At 34.1% G+C, this 21,988-nt stretch overlaps 1 protein-coding gene across 1 annotated transcript in view; it reads left to right on the top strand.

Moving 5' to 3' along the window:
* Positions 1-20,987, top strand: part of LOC133331982 (protein sidekick-2-like) — a gene marked incomplete at its 3' end in the record, with an annotated part of 50,841 nt that extends 29,854 nt beyond the window's left edge. Inside the window, exons 3-5 of the mRNA XM_061540368.1 lie at positions 5,579-5,705; positions 6,086-6,209; positions 20,806-20,987. Coding sequence (XP_061396352.1) covers positions 5,579-5,705; positions 6,086-6,209; positions 20,806-20,987 — 433 coding nt within the window. The remainder of the gene's footprint in view (positions 1-5,578; positions 5,706-6,085; positions 6,210-20,805) is intronic.
* Positions 20,988-21,988: the final 1,001 nt, after the last annotated feature.

The following is a 21,988-nucleotide window of genomic DNA, read 5'->3' as shown; positions in this document are numbered from 1 at the left end:
CACCATAGATATACTGACAGGTACTAGAAATGAATATATAGGGAACATACCAAAAAGTGGACCTATACCGATATTTCTAAAAACGAATTATGTAAACCATAATACAAATTTCAGAAATTTTTAATGGATATTTATACCCTCAGCCGTAAGGCTAATGAGGGTGTATACACTTTAACACGGTGAAAATGTGCCTCATCGAAGTATTGGTTCTAGACCCCATGTTTCTTTTGACCAAATCCGTTTCAGAAAATTTAGATTTCATCCGAACTTTGCCCATCTTATTATTTCTTCCAAGCTTAGTTCAAATTCTGGAACTTCCAATCAGGGGCTAGGTCTAAATGCGGCTATAGTTCATTATCGAACCTTACGTTCTAATTGTTTATCTCTCTATCCTCCGCAGGTGAAATCAGATAACTATCTTAATATAAAAAAAGGGGGTTATATGGGGACTACCCCAAAAAGGGGACGAATATTAATAATTTTTGGTAGAGAGATTTGTTACCATATACGACTACAAATTACCAAATTGCAGCAAATTCGGTTGAAAAATGCGCTCAAGAACCCCCAAATACCGAAAATTGGGGGTACCCTTATATGGGGGCTATCCGAAAAAATGGACCTATATTCATAATTTTTTGTGGAGAGATTTGGAACCTATTAAGAACCCAATGTACCAAATTTCAGCTTATTCGTTTGAAAAACGCGCTCAAGAACCCCAAAATACCGAAAATTGGGGGTACCCTTATATGGGGGATATCCGAAAAAATTTACCTATATTTATAATTTTATGTGGAGAGATTTGGTACCCATTAACAACTCGAAAAACTAATTACAGCCAATTCGGTAGAAAAATTCGATCAAAACTCCCAAAATACTGTAAATTAGGAGGTACCGTTATATGGGGGCTACCAGAAAAAGTTGACCTATATTTATAATTTTTTGTGGGGACATTTAGTACCCAATAAGAACCCACTGTACCAAATTTCAGCGTATTCGGTTGAAAAACGCGCCCAAGAACCTCAAAATACCGAAAATTGGGGGGTACAGTTATATGGGAGCTATGTCTAAACGTGGACCGATATATCCCATCTTCGAACTTGACCTGCCTGCAGACAAAAGACAACCCTATGCAAAATTTCAGCATCCTATCTCAATTCCTTCAGAAGATAGCGTGATTACAACAGACGGACGGACAGACGGACAGACGGACGGACGGACGGACGGACGGACATGGCTAGATCGTCTTAGAATTTTACCCTGATCAAGAATATATATACTTTATAGGGTCGGAAATGAATATTTCGATGAGTTACAAACGGAATGACAAAATTAATATACCCTCCATACTATGGTGGAGGGTATAAAAATAAAGTTTTATAGCAAATAAAGTTGTTGCTCTTGAGAAGAGAATATGCAATTTTCATGGCTAGGATTTTTATTAATGTTTATGGAAACTATGAAACATAAAAGATCGATATCTGATTTCATCTGTGTTCGGTGACATCATGCACATGAGTTTTTAAAGCATATAGACACCCAAGAGTAAATGCGAATTATGAAACTATACAAGCTACAAACAAAACTAGGCGTTATTGCCCTAAAAAGGCATTGTAAATACGAGCAATATTCTAACAACTTCTACGTGCAAAACCTGTTTTCTTAATGTACAATCATTCTGGGCAGACTCCCAGGAACTGGAATGGGAAACAGTAAAGTTCAATGCTGTTATATCGCAATCTGATCTGTTTTTATTTGTTCTTTATGATGAGTAATATTATAAACAGGATATATGAAGTCACCAAGGAATAAATTCGGAAAATACTATTTAGAATACAAATTTATACCTATACAGAATAATGATGCATAATGTACACACCATTATAAGGCTCTTCCTCTATTCCCGTTAGCAAGAAATTTAAATGTAAATCTAACATTGTATGAGGGCCCTACAGTACATAGATGAACTCACGTTTTTGTATGGCGATGAAGTATATTTCTAACACACTATAAAAAAAACTATTTTAATGAATGCATTCGTGAACGACGCTGGCTTAAAGGCGAAAGTCGTCCAAAACTGCATAATGCAAGTCACGTGACATACGGTGAGGTACTAAGCATTTCTTACTCTAGCATACATTTTATATTGAATACCGCACAATTTGAGAATCACTGGAAAGATATGATCGCTGTGCTTCGCAGGACTTTTATATATGAGTATGAGACCAAAATAAAACTGTAATCGACCGCTTAGGTCTTAGTCTGGACAATACAACACAATGTGTTTACCTGAAATCTTGGGAGAAAAACATGAAGAACTGAGGAACTATTTTATACTCTCGAGACTTCTGATGTAAGGAATAATGGAGAATATATGTAACCTATCACACCGACTATTGTTCCACGAGAATGTTGTAAGCCATAGTTCACACGAATTTTTGATGGAAATTGTCATAAAATCTCAAACCCCATACCATGGTCCGATATTGATAACACATTGTAGAAGGGAATATGTGTATAAAATCCCCACAATACTGCAATTTAGAGGGCAAATTTATATGTGGGCCTATATCTAAAGGTGGACCAGTATTCATTAAATCGTGAATTACCAAACATTTGGAGTTATCAGGAGTTAAAGGGGCTGTGCCTAATTAAGGACCGATGTAGCTCAATTTCGATCCTAACATGTTTGCATTACAATATCTTTATTCGCGCTAAATATTAAAAAATACCGATCATTCATTCATTCTCGAAACTGATGTACTAGTTTTTTATCTCGATATATTCCGAATGTAGAATGATTGCAACAGATGGCTTAATCGTCTTAGAATTTCATACTTTGTAGGAAAAGAAACTGACAATTTCGAGTACAGTATATCCCTTTTACTATGGTGGAATTCGCCTTTATGAGACAACCCCAGAACGCGGAACATGGAGACTACCCCCAAAAAGGCGAATATAAATATTTTTTTTCCTGTTGAAAATCGCGCTCAAAATACTGAAAAAGTGGACTTATATTTTTCATTTGTAGTGAAGAAATTTGGTATCCAATAAGAACCCATTGTACCAAATTTCAGCGAATTCGGTTGAAAACGCACTCAAAACCCCCAAAGTACTGAAAATTGGTGAGTACCATTATATGAAGGCTACCATTTACCTATATGTAATGTTTAATGAAGAAATGTCGTACCAAACAAAAACCCAATGTTCCAAATTTCAGTAAATTTAGTTGAACCAGTAAGGAAAGTAGTAAAGTCGGACGGGGCCGACTATATGATACCCTTCACCACTTTGAGTATATTCAACAAATGAATCCTAACAGAAGTCGTATGTGTCAGTCTCGTTTCCTTCTGCCTGTTACAAACATATGCACAAAAACATAATATCCTGTGCCAGAAAAAAAAATTGGTTCAAGAACCTCAAAACCTGGGGGCTACCAAAAAAAATTGACCAATATTTATAGTGTAGATATGTGCTACCTAATAAGAACTCGACGTACTAAATTACAGTCAATTTGGTTGAAAAATACGATCAGAACCCCCAAAATACCAAAAATTTGGGGTACCGTTATATGGGGACTACCATAAAAACTAGACCTATATTTATAATTTTTAGTGGAGTAATTTGGTACCCAATAAGAACCCAATGTACAAAATTTCAGAGAATTCAGTTATAAAACAAGCCCAAGAACCCGAAAATTGGGGGTACCCTTATATGGGGGCTATCCGAAAAAATGGACATTTATTTTTAATTTTTGGTAGGGAGATTTGCTACCCAATGAGAACACAAAGTACCAAATTTCAGCAAATTCGGTCGAAAAATGCTATGAAAACCCCCAAAATACCGAAAATTGGGGGTAATCTTATATGGGGGCTATCCGAAAAAATTTACCTTTATTTATAATTTTTGGTAGAGAGATTTGCTACCCAATAAGAACTCAATGTACCAAATTTCAGCGAATTCAGTTAAAAAACGCGCTCAAGAACCTCAAAATACCGAAAATTTTGGGGTACCCTTATATGGGAGCTATGCCTAAACGTGGACCGATTTTCTCCAATTTCAATAGGTTTCGTCCTTGGGCCAATTAAGTGACCTGTGCCAAATTTCATCCAAATCGGATAATAAATGCGACCTGTACTTTGTTAACAAAAATACATGGACGGACGGACGGACGGACATGCATAAATCGACTCAGAAAGTGATTCTATGCATATTCTCAAAAGGAACCATGGGTCTATCTCGATTATTTTTGCCTGTTACAAACATATGCACAAAGACATAATACCCTGTACCACAGTGTGGTGAAGGGTATAAAAACGTGACCAAACACCTAAAATACCGAAAATGGAGAGTTTTGTGCCCTTTTGTGGGGGTATGTCTGCCATTTCGAACTAGACCTGCCTGCAAACTATAAATTTTTATCTATAATTAAGCCCTCCAATAAAGTGCATATAAACTTGTTCATTTCATTTGTCATATTTCATCTCGAAATATTTACCTAATACCCCATATATTATAGATATTCGTAAGCAGAATAAAACTAAAATCCATTTTTTATTGAAATCGGGATAGAGATCGCAATATTTATGATAGATATCTAGTATTGGAAATGTGATAAATCGGCCTTCTCTTCAATATTAACCCCATGTACCTACCAAAAATGAACAATATTTGCGGACGGATATTTGCAAATCGACTCAAACATTTCTAAAACCGATTTGGTCCAAAGACACGAGGGATCTTAAAGCAATATATCGATGAGACACATTTTTTGCCGTAGCAAAGTATATATAATAATACAACTTTCATATTAAGGCAAAGGTCGATTTTTAAAAGATTATGTATTGTTTACATATTTTATGTAATGGAGTTACAATTAGTAATACTTGGGATCTGAAATTGTCAGTTTTGTTGTTACAGTTCTATTGTTTCAAATTCATTATAATCAGTTCCAATGAAAAAGTCTACGACAATCCATATGAGATTTGTATGTCTCAGAACTTTATAAAATAAAAAATATTTCCAACAAATGGGAATATATTGGATCACATTAACGCATTTCCAAATTATCAACATCAAAATGTATCTTAAAAAACCTATGCACATAGGATGTAATGTGGTGCCTCCTTAAACTCTGATATAAATATTTCTGTGCGAAGAAATTAATACTACATGCTATAAAAAATATAAAAATCTTTTGTAATGTTAATAAACCTCTCTGTGCTGCCATATATTGAGCAATAAAATATCTTCCATAACATATTTATAACAAACTGCCAACAGAACTCCTCCTTGATTTCACATTTAAATGGGCGATTTCTTTTGCAACAAATTCTTTCCAGCTTTTAATGTCTCAATTTATTTCCAATTTATATAATTTACCGTTAAGTTACCTAAAGCCATACTGGGCAATGTAAACACACTTTATGCTAGACACAACTCCATTTACTCCGGGGGTATTAATAACTCAGTTTTACCTTTCTGTACAATTACGAGATTTCATGTAACGGGTTTTCCCACTCTTTTTTTAATTTCGTATTTTCTCATTCTCATACTTCGTTGTGCTTGTATTTTTTTTCAGATCCAACTACTGTCGGAAAATTTTGCATTACATTTTGCCCCAGCCTTAGCCGTGGATACGGCTGAATATATTTGTCTGGTAAATGACCGGCATATACCAGAAGCAATTGTTGATTTACTGGTACAAGGTAAGTTTTGTTTTTATATTGTGGTGGAAGAGAGTGGTAGTGGCTGGTCATGTGCAACAGGGTGGCTGATGGCAGGTGACCCCGTTCTCGGACACAATGTGACACAACAATGGCAATGACTCGCTAAGTGTACCTTTGTGTGGCCGTGAGGCATGTTGTTACTACTTCAGCTGCTGTTGTTATTGCCGGTTACTTTATGAAGGACAATAAAGAAAACGGCAACGGTACAACATGGTGGCAACATTTTTATGTATTCGTAGCAACTTTTAACCATTATTGTCATTTTTTTCTGTATTTCCCTCCTTTTATGCAACCCATTAAACTGCGACTACTTTTGCTGGCGGATGTGTTGTACGTGTGCACCGAAAACCCCAAACCAGATGTACCAGATCCACCTGAACGACCGTTGCTGATAAGTTTTACTTCACGTTCGGTTAACTTATCGTGGGCCCATTCACAGCATCCACGAAATGCTCCCGTGACGCATTTCATTATTGAAACACGGTAAGTGATGAATAAAAATACAAACACATACACAAAGGTACATATACTGAATTATGTGGACAGTGGAACTTGTTATTGACGGACAAGCATTATCACGGAACCGTGATAATAATATTCATGATATTTATAAAGGTACATTTTTTTAGTTAGTTTTTCCTTTTCGAGTCGAGATTAATGATTGACGTTTTTGTCATGAAAAGGAAGCGTCATTATGGTTCTGTACGCTAAGTGGGAACATTCGTGTTGATTAAGGAACCTAGGTTCGATTTACAGCCGGATAATTTCCTCTTTTTTTATTTATTATAAAAAAATGTTTATTTCTAAGTAATAGGTTCCACTGTAGAATTTAACATACACACTCCAGATACGTGTGTAGTTCTTATTTTAGTTATGACTGCCCCACGAGAGAAACAGGATATATGTGGGCTAGTCTTCAGTTACCTTTAACAAAATATATGGGCGTTATTTTCATGAAAATTTCCATGGAAAAATGTTTTAATGATCGCCGCAGAGTACGTCACAAAAAAACCCAAAACGAAGAACTGGCAATTTAGTTTAAATTCCTCGATTATTTTGCATTACTCGATATTAATTGAAATATGATATATGTGGAACCAATTCCAGTTACCTACTGACAGAGAATTTGTTATAAAAAATAAAAAGTTCTTTACTCATACTCAGATTCCATTATTAGGAAAAAGTCAAAATGTATTTATTTAATACCTTTAAGAGTGGGTTCTAATACCCTCAGGCTTATATACACTTTGCTTTGGCAAAAATGTGTCTCATCAAAATATTGGTTTTATATCCCATGTTTCTTGGATCAAATCCGATTCAGATAATATTTATCCGTCCGTTTGTCTGGGCCCACAATAACTCTCGAAGGGAGTAACCGATTTCATCCAAACTTTGCACATCATAACATTTCTCCCAATCTTAGTTTAAGTTCGAAGATGGGGAATATCCGCCCACTCCTTTTGGTACCTCCCCCACAAAATGTTCAAACTTTCAAACATTTAATTTTATAATATCATGTGAATGGGATATTCGATTAAAACCAAACTGTACAATCTATTATATTTACAAACCTAGATTAAGTCCGAATATGGGACCCATTGGTCCACTTCTTCTGGTACCTCCCCACAAATTGTCAATATTTGTTAACATCTATAAATTTAATATCAGACAAATGTAGTGTCTGATTTGACCCAAACTTTGCACAATCTAATCCAATCCTAGATTATTTCCGAAAAATGGACCCATTGATCCACTCTTTCTATTGCCTTCCCCACAACTGTTCAAAAATTTTATATATCAGACGAATGGAATGTCTGATTTGAGCTAATTTTTTGTACAACCTATTAGTTTTATCAAGCCTAGATCATGTCCGAAGATGGGACCCATTGTTCCACACATTGGGTCAATATTTTATAAACGTTAAAGTTAATTACAGCGCACTGTATAATCGATTTGATCAGCATTAAATCCGAAACCTCTTAAAAAAATAATAATAAATACTTGTGTGTAATTTCGAAGACATCCGCAAACCGTAGGCTGGGGTATCAATCTCTCGGCAACACCGACTGATACTTTGTTACTTGTTATATAATTTTTTAAGAATTCACTGATTTCGAAGAGCTCCACAAACCATAGGCCGCTGGTATAAATCAGTCGGCAACATCGACTAATACTTTTATACTTTTCTATAATTTTTTACGACCCTCACAGCTGTGTGATAAAATTTAATTTACTATCTGTCCAATACCATGGCAGCTCTATTTGTCGATTTTGTCCTTAGGTTGTTTTCCTCGACTCCCCGTTAATGGGATCGGTTTCAATAATAGATATATAAACCTTCGTTAACTCTTCCCTAAAAAATATATATTATCTTGATAAGAAATAAAATCTATGTCAATTTAACTTTCTTCAATTCAAGTTATTAGTTTTCATTTCAAAATCCACAAATTTAGTAATAAGTAGTATCAATCTCATATTCAATTTTTATTGTTCTATTTAACAATTGAAACCTTATGGGTGTTTAAATTACCTCATTTCAATAATATTCCCCTATCAATCTCCATTATTTATAACATCTCTCCCATTATATTAAAGTCGAAATGGTTACAGAACTTTTGATCCATTTAATATTACTATTCAAATAAAATTCGCAATGCATTAACAACACCATTGAAACTGAAGAGTAACTTTTAAGTGCTAAATTGAAGTTGACGAGGAAAAACTGTCACAACAAACTCTATTGAAATTTAGCGTGATGCGCGAACAATGGATTTTTTATAAGCTTCCCCTGTCCACAAAATTAAAACTTTCTCAGCACCGCCATGGATTTTATTGTTAGAGTGGAGTAAAAGTTGTTTGTTCCGTTTTTTTATACTTCATGAGAAAAAAAATCAATACAGCGATGAAAAATGAAACGACATTATTAAATTATTTTGTTTTTGCAGCAATAAAATACGTTTAAAAATGTCTTAATTTTAAGAAGCAATTGTATTTGCAAGAATTTTCAGCTTGGTAGAATATCAATCATTATTCTCGCGCCTCTTTCAAGCAGACACTAAAATTGTCTAATGTAAAGCAATGCGAAGCAAGCAAATGGATCAATGTGATTTATTTTTAATTTTTATGTCGATATGGTTTATCTTTTATTTCATTGCTAGTAGAATCATCACAGTGGCATACAGTACATATGTCATATTATTGACGCTTTTTCAAAATAAATATCATACGCCACATCATCCCTCTTACGTATACACGGTTTTGTAACATCCGGCTTAGTCTATTTGCAATTTAGTTTTGTTTCAGGGGGAACGTATGAAAACGTGAAGAAAAACTTTACTTTTACCATTTTTGCACAACAAAATATTTTCCAAAAGAACAAAAATATTACTACATATAAAATATTCTGTTGTTTGTTTGTCAATAACGTCATATATCTGCAAAAAATAAACAAAACAAAAAAAAAATACACTAAATACTTTTTGATAACGTCAACGAAGATGTGCGTAAAACTTGTTGTTGTTGTTTTTTACTGCCATTGAATGTGAATTTTTAGAAAACAACAAAAATATATTCTTAGAATCTCAAAAACACAACTAAAAACAGAGTTGATACCTTACAACAACAATGATGACGATGGCGGCAAATATGATGCTGATGATGATATTGAATGTCACAAAAACGTTCAACACATCACACACATATACTGATACATGTGAGCCAAACAAAGATTCATATGTGTCTTTGAAAGCATAAAAAATAGTAATTGTCATTGTGACAGTTTCTCACGTCGGATGTAGGTAATAAAGTGGATCCATTAAAAAAACATCAAATTCATTAAAACTCTCAGTGAGGTTTTAAGGGCATTTTCCCCGAGCGTGGATTTTTAATAATAGTAATTACACCTTCATCTCTTCTAAGCTATAAATTGTAATGTGATTTTTTAAGACTTTTACCAAGGCGGATTTTTTTTTAGAACTAAGCTTGATTTTTTATGAAATTTAGTTTTACTTGAAGTTGTGGAATTTTGAAGATTTTTTCCAATACATATACACCACAAACATGGTATCACTTTAAAGGCCAAAAATTCCTCTTGGATATACAATCAATTTATCGGGTATATTTCCTTCAATAATAACTCTATAAGCTATAGAATGCAAATCTTGCTATTTTTCACATAAAAGTATGAGTCATAAAAAGAGCCATGCTTGTTCCTTGATATCGTGATGTTCGGGTTATAGTTGTGGCTTTTAGGGCCTCCAGAAAAAAGATAAGAATAAGGTGTTTGGTCTATTTCATCCCACAAATTTTCACCGATCATTAACAAAAACAATAGGGGTCTCCTTTGACAAGAACGAATCAAGTCCTGGCCAGATCCTACATGGGACATTGCTCCATAACTGTAGCGTGTTTACAAATTATAATGGACAGACGGATGGACACACATGGCTAGATAGATTCAGCTAGTCCAGATATGACCATCGGTATACTAAAATGTGGGTCTTTTGGTCCACACAAAGTTATAATAGTTGTGTTGGGTATAAATATCAGTACTGACCAACCCTATGTTCGAGGTGGTAATCATATTTCGGTTTTTGGATATATGGGTACGTTTTTCAATCGAATTGATTCTAATTTGATATTTTATATTATCATTGTGTCTGAAATGTTCATATTTTGAGGATGTCAGTATGTCCAAGGTCCTAGATTAACATTTTAACCTGAGCATCTGTGGTTTCATATTTATTTTTTTTCCTGGCAGTAAATTACCATTAATGTAGACCTCATAGTGAAGGGTTAAAAAAGGTTCGGCCCGGCCGAACGACCTTTTTCGTTTAAGAATATTTTTCCAAAGCTCTGACGTCAGGAGGCTCGAATTCAATATTAGATCGGATGATGGAATTTTACCCCAGCTCTGACGCCAAGGGACTCGAACTCAATATTAGATCGGATTATGTCATTTCTATCCAGAATACGAACAATGTAAGCCAGGATTTTTTCAAAAACTGTCAAAAGTAATTTTGTTTGTCAGGACATTTCCATTAGGACTACCATTTCAATTAGTGTAGATTTTTTTTCAAAACATATTATCAAGGACATTACTTGACAGGAATATTCATAGAAAATACTGTCCAGTACCTTTCAAACACTATGGCCGTTAATATTCTACAAAAAAAAAAGGAAATATAATCATCCGAGACCAAAATATCACCTCTCATAATTTGTTTCAAAATACATATGTTCCCACTCTATTACATAATATGTAAAGGATATTTGTTTAGTCATCCATTTATTTTTCTTACAGCAAATTGACATTTTATTGTCAGGAAATAAATAAATATGTCACATAATTTATTTTTCTCAAAGAAATGTCTATTCTTAGATCAGTTCTCCTTTTTGTTGCTGTTCTTCAAACGTAAGCACAAATACAGACGAAATCGAACTCGCACTAAATGAACTGTGATTTTCAAACAAAAAATACAAAAGTACAGTTCATATGTATTGAAGATGGTTCTCTTTCATCATAATCTATAACTGATTGTGATCTACAAGTCTCGATCCCAAATTGTGTTTTGTCTTCCATATTTTCTGGTACCAACTTCTTCAATCCAGAAGACAGTCGTCCCCTTTGAACATTTGTGGGATACCTAATTTATGATGCCAGCAATGAAATTCATTTCACACCGGTCTTATAAGTCAATATTCTCTCCCCCGAAAAAAATCGTTTTCCAATAAATTTTTCCCTTGAAATTACAAGTGATTTATCGATTGCGAATCCCGATACACCCACCACATACACATAATTTCACTTAAGTGATATGCATACAGGCGCATGCAACATGCGGCAGAGACAAGAAATAGACCGTGTCGGCAAGGAATTGTAAATATAAACTATGCTTCTGGACAGGAGGCAGTGAAATAGTGATAGTCGTCGGTTTTAATGGATCTTAACCACAAACTAAGAACAGAGAAAACAGAATGAATTCACAATGCAAAAGCAAATAAAAACCAGGAACCTGGTAACTGAAGACAAAAATTGCTGCAAAGCCATTTCGAAGAGGGCGTATTCGCCCCGCTTTCGTTTTTGTACAATTTCAATGGTCACACATGAGAACGCAATTCCAACCAGCAGCACACTCACTCACCCATTATATTCGTACAAGTGAACATTTGCACATTCCAAGAAAATCTGGTTTATGCACTGCAATGTCACTGAGCCGTCTTTTTGGTTAAAATGCATTCCGGGCGGCGGCATTGTTATTCGAAGGCGGTTGACGTGTTTTTAGGTAAATTTATTGAAAAACTTTTCATTGAATGTATGTGCGAGTGGGTGTGTTTGTGTGTGTGTGATGGCATGTAGTCGTCTGCATCCGTATCCGTATGGCCATAAATGTTGAAAAGGGATGTGGCCAGAGGGTTGGAGGTAATGCTTGGCTACATAGATTCATAGCATCGATACGTTTCAATGCTTTTTCTCTTTTCACATTCAAATTATTGAAGTGCCACAAACAACAGGAGGGAAATACGCTCGGCGAGTGATAAACAAAATAGCAGCAGCAAAAACAACAACAACACACATCGCACACTAACTGCAAAACGTAACGCCAAGACAATCCGCATGGCAAAGGAAAGCAATTGAAATACCATTGAGAGGAATACGCCCAGAAATGCATTTTCTTCCTTCGTCTACAACGGTTGTCAGACACACCGTTACTTTGGACCACACGATAAAGTGAAAATAACGACAGTTGTTCAAGTTTTAATGGCATCAGGAGAAAATGTAAGCAACCAAATGAAGAAAGTAAAAAACCCAACAACAAAAACAAAACAAGCAAAAAATATGCAAGCGGAGGCGTTGAGTGAATGGCATAGAAGCTGAACGAATGAATTTTTGAAAAAAGAATATTTAAGACGAACAGCTCAATTTCGAATTCACATGGAATGTAGATTTACTTTTAGATTTGCAAGAAAACGTTGTGTCGACGACAAAGTGGTCACCAGAGAAATCGTAAAAAACGTAAATACGATGTAACTATAACCGATTGCATAAAAATGCAGCAAATGGGATGCCATTTAAGATCGATAAATAGAGGGTTGGGGCTTAAGGAAATCTATGGTTTCCCGATTACTTTCACTCTTATTTGCGAGGATTTTTAATAATAATTTCTTAAGGACATTCAATGCCATCAGAATGGATTTTAAAACATATTTTCTCAAGGACTATCACTAACATAAGGGTGGACTTTTAAATATATTTTCCCAAGGACAATATCTGTTCAAACTATATATTTTTCTATTATATGTTCCCAAGAACTATGACTGCTATGAGAGTGAATTTTGTAAATATATTTTCTCAAGGACTATAACTGTCAAAAACATGGATTTTTTATTATAAGTTCCCATGGACTATGACCGCTATAAGCGTGGATTTTTTATATCCACGCCTCAGGCGTGGATATTTCCAATATATTTTCTCAAGAATTATCACTAACATAGGGGTGGATTTTTTAAATATATTTTCTTTGGGACTACCACAGACATAATCTTTGATATTTCAAATATATTTTCTTAAGGGCTTCAGACGTGATATTTCTAATATATTTTCTCAAGGACTATTGCAGACATAATCTCAAGGACCGTCACTAAATAAGGTTGGATTTTTAAATATGTATATTGTCTGAAGGACTACCATGGACATAATCTTAGATATTTCGAATATATTTTTTCAGGGACTACCGCAGATATAACATCAAGGGCGGCTAATGCCTCAGCCGTGGATATTTCCAGTATATTTTCTCAAGGACTACCACAGACAAAATATTTTAATAAATTTCCCATTGCAACAGTCGTTCACTTTTTACAAATATTTTGAAACTCCTTATTGCTCTCAACCGGGCAATTACGATTGTATGTATACACATACCAATACTGTACTAAATGTGTAACTTAAGCTTCAATTCTTGTTTTGGTTTAAATTTTCCCTGATGTGGCAAAATGCACCGAAACATCGAAAAATGCATTAAGCCAGCTCAACCTCCAGCAATTTCAAACAAACAACAACAAAAAGAAAATCCAAATGAATATTTATTTATATTTGTCAAAAAAATAAATAAAAAAATAACGAAAAAAAATGTGTAATGCGTGTGAGATTTTTACATGAAGGAATATCAGGATTTAAATCAGATTTTTATTTATTATTTCTGTAACGAAAAAAAAACTTAAAACAAAAACCTATAAGCCGAAACCGCGTGACATGGCGATTGATATAAATGTTTGTTGTACACATCATACAGTTGACGAAAATTCAAAAGAAAAAAGTATTTTATGAATGTTGGAATTCTACAAAACCGGATGGGAGGTGTAAAGATTTATAAAGCAATTAAACATACAAATATTAAAAAAAAGATTTGATTATTTATTCAAAAACTTGTAAGCCCGAATATTATAAAAATGAGGACTTTCAAGTTTACATGAGTATATTTTTATACCCTTCACCATACTGTGGTACAGGGCATTATGTCTTTGTGCATATGTTTGTAACAGGCAAAAGGAAACGAGATAGATACATGGTTCCTTTTGAGAATATGCATAGAATCACTTTCTAAGTCGATATATGAATTGGATGAAATTTGGCGTAGGTCACTTATTTGGCCCAAGGACAAACCCTATTGAAATTGGGAAAAATCGGTTCAGATTTAGATATAGCTCCCATATATATTTTCGTACGATTTAATGTAAATGGTGCCTCAAAGTCCCTATATATCTTTCGATTTGTACGAAATTTGGGACAGCATAATGAATTAGGTCTAGAATGTTATGTTTTAAGTTTCCTGAAAATCGGTTCAGATTTAGATATAGGTCCCATATATATTTTCGTCCGATTTAAGGTAAATGGTGTACCAAAAGTCCCTAATATGTTTCGATTTCCACGAAATTTGGCATAGCATACTGAATTAATTCCTGAAAATCGGTTCAGATTTATATATAGCTCCCATATATATATTATCGTCCGATTTTATGTAAATGGTGCACCAAAGTCCCTATACATCTTTTGATTTGCATGAAATTTGGCACAGTGTAATGCATTATATTTTCGTCCGATTTTAGGTAAATGGTGTAACAAAGTCCCTTACTATATTTAAGTTCAAATAATCAACGGGTGTCCGATTGATATTTGTTTTAAATTGATTTACATAATTTTGTCTCATTGTAACAAGCAACTCTATATCTGACCAATTTCGTTTTACAAGTTCTTCTAAAATGCAACGTCTCTTAGGATTCATCTGTTGAATATGCCCAAAGTGGGGAATTAATATTGGATTGGTAATGGTATATGCGCTCAATTTTCTACGAATTCCATTCCATTTTACCAATTTCCAAGCTCTTAATTATGGATATGTCCTATTATTAAATTTCAGAATCAAAACAATTATGAAATATTAAAACCAATAACTACGCAAAAGTTTAAGACCAACATGTCACCTTCACTCACCCAACATCACCACCTCACACGCCCACAATTCATAACCACATGGTGAATTTAAATTTTAATGATGCTTAAAGTAAACAAACAGCAGAATTATGGTTATTTGTATTGGCATGAGTTGATGGCCTATTTGACAACACTGCCAACACTTCGTTGGCGACCTTACTACTGCCATATTTCGACGACGATGATGATGAACTGAACTACAGAAGGTGTGCGTTTCCCTTTCACTCTCTCCCACACTTCCTCTTCACATTTTTATTTATGAACATAAATTCAATCAGAATTTATGGTTGAGTATTGGTGGTAATTATTTGTTATTGCAATGGATGATAAAGCCGAACGCTGTTGTTGTTTTTGTTGCTGCTCTGTTTTCTTGTATTAAACCACCGAAATGAAAATCTTATTGGAACGTGCAGTGATTAAAATTCTGAAATGGCAGTGTATTAAAGTTACAGAGAGTGACTGTTAGCTTAACATTGCTTTGTTTATTCAATTGTTGTTATTGAGTTGTTTTTGTTGTTGTTGATATTTATACACAGCGTGACATGGAAATTTAATTCAATGGCGTTTAACAATCTGACCACTTTGGTTTGATGCAAATAAAAGATTAATTTAAGTAATGATATCAATTTTATGTTTCGTTTAAGCACGATGAAGGAAATGTGGGTTAAGGTCGATTAATCATGAAAGGTAACGGAAATTTAATAGAGTTTACTACAGAATTTTAGTAAAATATTAAAGGAATTATTTATCAAATCCTAAAGTGGATGCATAGTTATAAGAAATTTGTATATTGGGCAATTGGAATATATTAGGTATATATCCATCAATATAATGTTTACGTAATAACCTTCACTTACGTGTTTTTGCGTACGTCAATTTCTATGTTTTTTTTCGTAACACAAATCTCCTTATGTCTGTTTCTTGAACTGGAAATCAAAAAACAACAAAAGATCAATAGATTTCATCACCGAAGATGTCTCTATTAATCAGCTGTCAATTTACATAGACCTCTAAATAAACATGAAAAATCATTGAAAGCAGACCTTGGACATGACACAACAACCCCACAATATGACGACAAGGTCTGTGTGGTGCTAAGAAAGTTAGAAAACTCTACAAAGCCGAAAAAAGGTCACGCGCCATTGTTGGCTAGACGTTTATGGCTTAACTTACAAGCGAGTTTGAATGTCTTTTGGTTTATTTGCATGTCAATGTCTGGCAAACAAATCAAGAATTAAGAAACTTTTATTCTTTTAAATGATTCGAGAACAGAAAAAAACATTACAATTGAAAATATTGACAAATATGAAGAGGATACATACATACATATATATTTTGAATTTTTAATCAACACTCAAGCTATGAATATTAAATAAAGTATTATGACGGTTTGAACTTTTATTTGACATCAGACATATTTTTGATGTGTTTAATAGTGCTGATATTGATAATAAATGTTAAAATGAAGACGTATAAATGATTTTTATTAGAGCTCTTAGTGACGTTTATATTATGTTCTCAGGGTGGCGTATGAGGGTTATTCCCGTTTGTAGCATGAGTCATACGCCCTCATTTACCCACAACAAGATTATTTTCTTAATGTTACGAATAAAATTTATTCGTAATATTATGCATATTTTTCTAATATTTCATATCTAGCTTTATAGAAGACAATTCTGAGGTCTTAGGGATAAACACGCAATCGGTTGATAGAGCTCCCATATATGTTTTCGCTGATTTTATGTAAATGGTGCACCAAAATCCGTATATATATTTCGATTTGCACGAAATTGTGTATAGCGTATTGAATTTAGTCTTGACTGTTAGGTTCAGATTTTGATATAGCTCCCGTATATATTTCCGTCCCACTTAATATAAATGGTGCACCAAACCCCCAAGGTTTGTCCTATTGAGACAACATGTATGTGAAGTTTTATTGAAATCAGTTCAGATTCAGATATAGCTCCCATATATGTTTCCGTCGAATTTCATACAAATGGTGCAGCAAGGAATCTATGTCTTGTGTATTTTTGTTTGAGTTCATGCAATTTGTGCCGCAGCATACTAAAAAGTGTAAGCCACGGTTCTCCAAAGTTATATCTACAGGATATTGTACATATGAGCATCTTTTGTATGTACAGAAAGTGGTACATAAGGTAAGGGTATCGTATAGTTTGTATTCGTATTTGGTAACAAAACCCTCTAACAAAAATTATTAACATTACCCCCTCTCATCGAAATAATCATTTCCCTATAAAGTATATATATATTTTTGATCAGTGTAAAATGTCGACTGACAAGTGGACATGCCTCCACTTGTCAGTCTGTCTGTTGTAATCACTCCAGCATCAAAACGAATTGAGATAGATCCCCAAAATTTAGCATAGAGCCGTCTTTTGTCTGCAGGCAGGCCATTAAAAATTGCTGAAATATATATTAGGACTCCAATTATCACAAGATGTGCTTTTTCATCCTCGCGGATGTAAGAGGGCTGATCACAAAATGAAACTTTGTTTATTCAATAAAAACTGTCCTATCTCCATTTAAAGAAATTCCACTCACATATAATACCCTAGTTTACATTTTTCTTTTATCTTTTTTCCATCTCGGTGTCTTCAGTTTTGGGATGAGTAACAAATCAACGGAGACAAAATCCGGGAATAAGGTGGTTAAGGCATGTTAACATTTGTTTTTTGGTAAAAAAAAACACACTTACAATGGTGCAAAAATAATATTTGGTTTTTCCAAAATTCTATGCGTTTCCATAGACCAAACGCCGCGTTACTTCAATATAGTATTCCTCATTGACCATACGACCTTGTGGCAAGAATTCATTATGCACCACCTGATATGCTTATCGACCCTTCTCAAAACCTCTTATACGCATAATAGACTCGCCAAACTCCGCGGTCTTCATTTCTTCACTCAGACTTATCACTGAACTAATTTGCGTAGGTCGATTGGCCTACGATATATCATAGCCGAATTCCTGAACCAAACATGGCTCAAGCATATAATCAACATTTTGTAGTTTTTAATAGTTCCACTTGTAGATTCCACTTAATTTGCCAAATTTCCAAAAAAAAAAAAAAAAATACCTTATAGTGTCAGGTTTATCAGAACAACAATTTTTTTTAAACATCCTGTATAAATGACCAAACCTATAAACTAATTTTCCACGGCAATTCTAAATTATATATGTACGTATATGTACCGAAATTGTATTCAACATTATTTATACTCTTTGAGAATTGCCTTTCCAAAAGTGACCATTTACATTCGGCAAGAACCCACTTGCAAACAATTGTGTCGACCACAGTCATTTGTTTGAGTTGCTAAAACCTTTGAATAAAATCCGAAATAAAACAAAAACAAAAAAACCTAATGTAAACAAAGTAGAACAAATGAAGTTTGCTCTTTTTTGTGGGTTTCTTCTTTGGGGTATTAACGATAAAAAGAGTTGTTGGCCTTAAATGTTAGCATTGTTCTTGTCATTGTCGTTTGTTTTTTTGCAAAGTAAGTTATACAATACATACACACATACATATGTAAGAGATAAACATAAGAACTAGGTATATTGTGGTGTATCGTCATACCAAACTTGTATCGGCTGCATATCTCTCTCATACACAGACACACACTCACTTATAACATGAAATGAAATTCATTGAGTTTGTGTTAGGTTAGCAAATCCCTGTTGATGTTAGGTAAAGGGATCCTTCGACAAAGCAAAAAAAAATGCAAAAACAGTCTTACTTCAGCCATATTGGTGATACCGTAAATGATATGTTGATTTTTTAAATTTTAACAAAAACACTTGGCAAACACAACCTTTTCGTTTCCCATGGCTACACTTGTAACAGAGGGCCTATGGCCTAACATTTTCTGTTATCTTTTATTATTTTGTTGATACTTTTGTCGGTCATAGTTTAGATGGTTTAGTATTTTATTTTTTTTTTTCTTCTTTTCGGGGGCCTTTGTTATCCCCATGAAATGTTTACTGTTTGTCTGGGATTAAAGTTTGTGTTCCTTTCCATTGCCATTTTGTTGGCCACCTTTTGTCGACATTCGGAATATTTTTGGGGTGGCCAAAACAAATTCATGCTACATTGCAAACAATTCGGAAACGGACGGTCAGGTTAAAAAGGGATTTTCCAAATAAATTGTTGTACTTTTCCCCAAAGGTTTAAGTTAATCAAGGGCAGCCAGAAAAAAAGGTTCACCCCCCAATTTTTCTGCTTTGTGTAGTGCTTTTTGATTGTTTGTTTTCTTAAAGGATTATTATCCAAAAAGATTTGCAAGATTACCATTCCAAGAATAGTCATCTTATATGAATGGAATTGCCGTTTGTAAAATCCTGTTGCTTTTAATAATATTTAAAATAATATTTATATTTCACAAAATTCCATGAAAAGTCCCAAGAATATTTTATATAATTCCTAAAATATTTATAACAATTATATGTTAAAATGTACCAGAGCTTCTTACATAAAAATATCAATGGTATTATTATGAAATACATTGTATATCCCAAAATAATGGCTATGTTTAAGGTAAGGAATTTTAATAAATAATCTTAAAATGTGACATAATTAAGAGAAAATTGAAATATTAATATGGAAATTGAAAAAATTATAAAAAATAACCTTTATTTTTAATTGAATATGGAAATAATTTTATATTATTTTGTTCCCCTCAAAGAGGTCCCCTTAGATATAATTCACATATGCCGGGTTTTTGCTCAAAATTTAGCATTTTTGGAACACGCTTCATGCGTAAAATATGCATAAAAATTGATCAGCATGAGCCGAACGATATACCAATATCATCAACGATTTCCCTTTTATCGATTTCACCAAAATCATTTTCATCGCTAAGTTTTCATCGATTGTTGATTTTTTGATCAGGCCACATATCCAAAAACTCCCCTGTGCAACTAACAAAGCTACTAGGCCTCACTCACTCAAATAAATATATTCAATTCTTGCTGTTGTTGGACCGGTCAATGCAGAGACGAATGTGCATTTAAGTGGTTATTTCTTAAGAACAAAACAAACATTACATTTCAACTTTCTTTCGAAAAGAGGGTGGGGGAAAACTCAAGTTTATTTATAGATGAATGTATGTAAGTGCATGTATGTGTGTGAGTGAGTGCCAGTATTTGTCAAAGTCCTTCGAATGGTCAAAAGTGTAAAAGAAAAACCGATTGAATTAAAACACAATTCATGATAAACAAACACACTATCTCTCACACCAGGGACGTACGCAGGGGGGCGGCCCAGGGGGCCCGGGCCCCCCCGAAATGAAATTTTTTCACAGTAAATTCATGTCTGTAACAGCGAATTTTTTCATTTTGTACTACCGGGCCCCCCCCGAAATGAAATCCTGTGTACGTTGCTGTCTCACACACACATAAAAGGCTTCTTCACCGGGGTTCTTCAATCTTCATACGCCTTTTCTATCTCTCTCTGTAAGTTCTTGAATTGCTGAGTTGAGTAAATATTATTCTTTAATACATTCTGCTACTTTGCCATCAATTTCCATTTGCAATAACTTGGATCCCGTTTTTTTCCTATTTTCTATTTACAGAGTGGGCGAGAACGGTCAATGGGATGAAGTGCCACAAATACAAACAAAATCAAATGTGACATCGTATCAAGTCACCGGTTTAGTACCCTTCACCGTCTATAGCTTTCGTCTGAAAGCAGTCAACAAGCTGGGCATTAGTCCTCCATCCAAAGAATCCTACTACATAGTGACCTTGCGTGAGGGTAAGTAAAAACATTACAAAATGGAAGAAAACAAACACCAACAACAGACAAGAAATATGTATGTCATCATAGATTCTAGTCGATACATTTAAGGTTAACAATGGGAAACAATTATCCAAGTGAATGGCTTCCGCTTATTTTTTTTTTTTTATCAAAGTAGCTTAAATGTTTGGGGGTTTTATAAGGTAATGTATTGGTTACTTAATAACATTGCTTATATATTAATACTATAATACTGAGAAATGACGGGGTATTGTACAAAAATCATTGAAACATTTATATCAATTCATCATTGTAATAACGGAAAACCAAAATATCTAAAAACGTGCTTAAGTTAGAACCTGACGAACATTCACGCCATCCACCATACGGTGTTTATTAGGGCAATGTTATTGTATATTGTCAATTAGGAACTTTAACATAGCAAAAATGATGCCAAGAAAAATGTGGAAAAGCCCCTCAAACTACCGAAAATTAGAAAAAAAATTTCTATGTCAAAACATGGCCCCATAATGATAATTTTCAAATATTTATCAGCCTCCAATCACCCCTAAAAAGCTGATGTTAAGCCCAAAATTATAGTCTTTATATGGGGGTTATGTCAAAACATGGATCTGGAAATATTAATTTTCTGCGTAGATGTATGCCAGCCTACAAAACATCGAAATAACGATTTAGAGCCTTATCGTTAGACAATTCGACTAAACCCTTTAAAATGTCTGTGTCAAAACATATACCTATAATGATAATTTTCTGCAAAGATGTATGTCATAGTTCAAAGCCCCGAATTGCCAAAGTAGAGCCTTTTCGATTTGGAAAATGCGCTGCTGACTATACTATTAACTGTCAACGTGCACAGATTCTACTTGAATTCGGCATGCAATGTTGCCAACCTTTACAAATATTCCTATATAAAATTTGACAAATAATCGAACGGACAGACGGAAAGTTCAAAAGTCGGACCGGTCCGACATTATTTTTTCTTTGGAATGCTGCAGCAC

Source organism: Musca vetustissima, unplaced genomic scaffold (genome assembly GCF_032173495.1).
Source record: "Musca vetustissima isolate MV318-11 ecotype Yass unplaced genomic scaffold, APGP_CSIRO_Mvet_v1 utg5344, whole genome shotgun sequence".
In the NCBI taxonomy this organism is placed as follows: Eukaryota; Metazoa; Arthropoda; class Insecta; order Diptera; family Muscidae; genus Musca; species Musca vetustissima.
Note: the sequence above shows the minus strand (reverse complement) of the source record. Positions and strands in the feature narration are given on the sequence as shown.